Raw genomic sequence first — 4,911 nt, 5'->3', positions numbered from 1 at the left:
TTTTGATATGTTCTTCAATTTCTCATTTCTATGCTTGTTTTTGCTATTATTTTTAGTTTTTATTACTTTGATTTTTGTTATATTTTGTGATCAGATTCTGTGGTAGATCTAACATCTCCCTTTCTGCTTGGTATTGTTTTTCCTCTTAGAGTCATCTTCTGCATTCATATAACCATTAGCATTGTGCTGTCTACTTCAGAATAAAATTTGAATTTTTATTGATATTGCATAAAATCTATACATGTTTATCAAACATATGCATTTTTGTGTTAGTAATTCTACCAATCTATAAATAGGTTGTGTNATTCATATCCTATTTTTTTCTTCATATTATTTTCTGCACACAGAAATACTTCTCCATGGGAGTCACTTTCTTAAATGTGCTATAGTGGTTCAGTCTTATCATAGGACTTTAGTCAATTTGTGTCAAATTGATACTAACTTTGTAGTGTTATTGTCCTATGTGCTTCTGACTAACAAACCCATGCTTATTAAACATAAACTCTCCTTACACATTTTCCTCCAAAACTCAAAATTTCTACAAAACTTCAGATTCTCAGTATTTTTTTAAATTCAAACACATTTAAATTTCAGTACCTCTAATATATGCATTTTAAAAAATTCCAGAATCTAAAAGTTTTAAAAGTTTTAAATATGCCATCAGTGGGTACTGTAAGACTTAAATTAAACTGAATATACTCTTACTTGAGTTGGGAAGAACCAGGGCATAGTCACAATCAGATAAAAGCAAAATAATCTGTCAATAGTGTAAACAACACTTTGTACAATGTCTGCTATTCACTTTCAGTCTTCCTGACTCCTCCAAGCACCCGGATCACTTCTCTCACTCTTCCCGCAGCAGCACATGCAGCTTGTCTTCTACACATGGACAGTGCCCACTNTACTGCTTCTGCTGCTCTTCTTGGTTGTCCAATGGTAATGGAATCCACCCCCTTCTACCTTCCTGCAATTTGGTATTGATAGTGGAGTATTAATGTGTCAGTTCTAACCATAGTATTGGTAAGCAAAATATAGGCAGAATATAGACTTTGGATTAGCAAAACCGGTGAATGCTTTAAGAGTCCCTTATTAGTCTGCCTTAGTAGGAGTGTGGAAGATAGTAGTGTGAAGAGCAATGTGGATTATGACTGCCTATTTCAAGCGAATTCAGAGGAGAAGAATATGATTAAATGACATAGAAACCATTCTTGTGGTAATTTGCCAAACAATGTGACTGCCTTTTGCTTCTACCTGAGGCTTAATTCCAGTCTTTTGGATTAATGATGTTGATTTCGAAGTTTCAACAGAACATGCAAAACTCAGATTTTCCCTTTTCCTGCTGTCTGCAGTTTCAAATTTAAAACTCTTAGCTACTTCTCCATCACTATGTCTGCCTGCATGCCATCAGGAATCCCCTCATGATGAAATAGGACTATATCTCTGAATGATATATCTTCACAGCAATAGAACATTTTCTGAGATGTATGATAAAGGGAAGAGCTGATATGAATGTGTTCAAAATTCATTGTAATTAAGTTTTACTTAACATAGAATTTTGCATTTTAAAAATTTTATAGAAATATTTAAAAAAACACAAATGCTTCAAGGCTTAGTTAATATATAGAATTAATAATTGAATTGTATGTGTGTGTGTGTGTATGTGTGTGTGTGTGTGTATGTGTGTGTGTGTGTGTGTGTGTGTTTGTGTGTGTGGTATATGTGTTTGTTCAGTATCGTATGAAACTAAAAGCCACCAGGAGAAGTTGGAAATGGTATAGATAAACATGAAAGTAATATTATGCATGAGATATCGAGAGATTAAAGTAGAGGAGGGGTTGGGGAAGGTAGTGTGGAGAGGGATGAAGAAGAATTATATAAAATAACCAATGTCTATGAAATAATATCATGACACCCAAAGCAGATGCCTTAAAACTTGTTGAGTATGTCATCCCACCATTAAACCTGGTAGATTAAATGGAATCAGATGTATAGCCAGACTAACGAGAATTCCATAAGCCAGCTTGCATGCTTCTACCTCAGTATGTAAGGAGGAGAGCAAATGAGAAAGGTAGAAGCCCCCAAATGAAACCCCTTCCATAGAACACACTGCACACGATCATGAACACATACATGTATGCATAAATACATGAAAGATACACACACACACACACACACACACACACACACACACACAAGAACTCAGAAATATAAGCAAAAGAATAAAAACTTTGAAATAGAAAACTTTTCAGAGATCCAGCTAAATGCTCACAGTCAGCAATTGGATGGAACACAGGACCCCCAATGGAAGAGCTAGAGAAAGTACCCAAGGAGATGTAGGGGGCTGCAACCCTGTAGGTGCAACAACAATATGAACTAACCAGTACCCCCTNAGNTNGTGTCTCTAGCTGCATATGTAGCAGAAGATGGCCTAATCAGCCATCATTGGGAAGAGAGGTCCCTTGGCCTTGTAAACTTTATATGACCCAGCACAGGGGAAGGCCAGGGCCAAGTAGTGGGAGTGGGTGGGTAGGGGAGCAGGGGTGGGGGGTGGTGTATAGGGAACTTTCAGGATAGCATTTGAAATGTAAGTAAAGAAAATAATAAATAAATAAAAAAGAAAAAAAAAGTTCTGAACAACAAAAACACTGTGTAAAAAGGTGTTTCACACAAATGAAAATGAGTATATCAGGAAGGTGATTAATGCAGAAATATGAGTTGGGAGTGATATATATATCTAAGCTATCCAGCCAAAAGAATATAAATGGATGCTAAAATGAGCAGAGTTTGAGAAGAGGCATTTTTCAAAGGAATAGGTACAGATGGACAACTGGACACAATAGTGTTCTACTTCACTAATATCTCAGAGATATGAATAAAGAGAAGATGACATTTCAGTCTACAACTATCCGATAATTAATATTGGAGAGAAGAAAGATCAATAGAAGAGGGCACCCCTTTCTATTGTTGATGGAAATATAACTTGGTGTAGCTATGAGAAAAGTAGCATGTGGCATGTTTCCAAACACACAGAAAAGTGACATGATCTACAAGTCACACTGCTTCTTATACAATGAAATGAAAATCAATGAATCATAAAGAAATAGGTACCCTACCAAGGCTATTATTACAATCTTTAGAATAGTCATGTTAGAAATGCAAGAAAATGAACATCTGTATTTGAACACTGGAAATAATTGTTTCCTTCTCTCTCTAAGTTCTTCCCCCCTTCCATATTTCCCTCCCCTTTTCTTCTCCATATCTGTCTCCTCAAATATCTTCCTCACTTTCACTCCTCTCACACGTTCCCATAACTACCTCGACACACATGACCAATGAGGTACAAAAGCACAGAACACACAAAAATTAATTTGTAGAGCTTATTTATTTAATTGTTTGATGATACACAACATCATTTTAAAACATTGGCAAGAGTTAAATTCTTAATATTTTATAGAGTATGATGGAGGTAACATAAAACATCATCATAGTCTAAATTCAGATGAGGAATTAGATGACCATGTTGAATTTCAATTATATTTTATATATTTTGTCCTAATGTTAGACTTTTTGAAGACATTTTTTTGAGTTCCTGTTATGGAAACACTTGACAGCCCTTCTGGTGAGAAAGGCTGAGTCTCTGAATAATGTCCTCAGTAGAAGCCACAGGACCAGTATCTTCTACAGCACAGTGGGCGGCCGCAGCCATAACCATAGCCACCATAGCCACAGCCATAGCCACAGCCACAGCCATAGCCAGAGCCATAGCCACAGCCACAGCCATAGCCACAGCCATAGCCACAGCCATAGCCATAGCCTAGGCTTCCATAGCCATAGCCCAGGCCTCCACAGTAGCTGCCATAGTAGCACATGTTGTCAGGAGTAGAGTATTTAGAGGAAGATTAAGCAGTAGGTTTCTGGAGTCTGGATGAAGCCACCTGCCAAGGGCCTTTTATACACCTGGATATTGGTGACAAAACCCACAGGCATTAAGACATCACATAAGTCTCTACTGTGCTTCAGAAAACATCTGGGTGCCACAGTTTACTGGCCAAACAACACTGCATAACTGAGATAATTTTGCTCATCTGTTAGGATCCCAAGGTCAGGTCACAAGGCTTTATTATGAAAATCTGGATCTAGTTTCAAGACAATGCCTCATTCTATATTTAGTTTATTTACTATTCATGAATCTCTACTGTGCCACAGCACAAATCATTGAAAGCTCTGTTCTCTTTATGTCTGTGTGGTTTGTAGTGCTCCATACTGAAAATATCTTTTTTGTTTTCCTTGCTTTGCCTTATTATTGTAAAATAAATATGTATTTCAAAGCATCTGATAGGAAATGTTCTGGTTGTTTGTCATGTTGTTGATAAATTGATGACCCTTATTATATACATAAGCACATTTTGTCATATAATTTTACTATGGTATGCTCGTTCTACTGATTTATGAGAATAGTATATCTTTCCATCTTGTGATATGTCCTTTAATTTTTCATTTGTATGTCTGTTTTTGCTATTATTGTTCAGTTTTTATTACTTTGACTCTGTGGTATATTTTGAGATCAGAGTTTGTGGTAGACATAACATCTCCCTTTCTGCTTAGTGCTGTTTTTGCTCTTAGAGTCAACTGCATTCATATGATCATTAGGAGTGTGGTATCTACTTCAGAATAATATTGGAACTTTTATGGAAATTGCATGAAATCTATACATTGGTTTATCAAACATACTTAATTTCCTGTTAGTAATTCTACCAAGCTATAAACAGGATGTGTCATCCTATATCCTAGTATTTTTCTTCAAAATATCTTCTTCAAAGAAACTGGATGTTACTAATAATTATGTTTACCATCATGAGGCAAACTGAAGAAGGTGCACCAGTAGTAGCTAAGTTAGCTTTAGTATTTTAT

General features: G+C 36.1%; 1 protein-coding gene across 1 annotated transcript; it reads right to left on the bottom strand.

Moving 5' to 3' along the window:
- Positions 1-3,650: 3,650 nt before the first annotated feature.
- On the bottom strand, positions 3,651-3,869 carry LOC110329362 (keratin-associated protein 20-2-like). Its single transcript, XM_021208944.1, has one exon. The coding sequence runs from the start codon at positions 3,867-3,869 to the stop codon at positions 3,651-3,653; it is 219 nt and encodes a 72-aa protein (XP_021064603.1).
- Positions 3,870-4,911: the final 1,042 nt, after the last annotated feature.

The sequence above is a fragment of the Mus pahari genome, chromosome 12 (assembly GCF_900095145.1).
Source record: "Mus pahari chromosome 12, PAHARI_EIJ_v1.1, whole genome shotgun sequence".
NCBI classification, from domain to species: Eukaryota; Metazoa; Chordata; class Mammalia; order Rodentia; family Muridae; genus Mus; species Mus pahari.
Note: the sequence above shows the minus strand (reverse complement) of the source record. Positions and strands in the feature narration are given on the sequence as shown.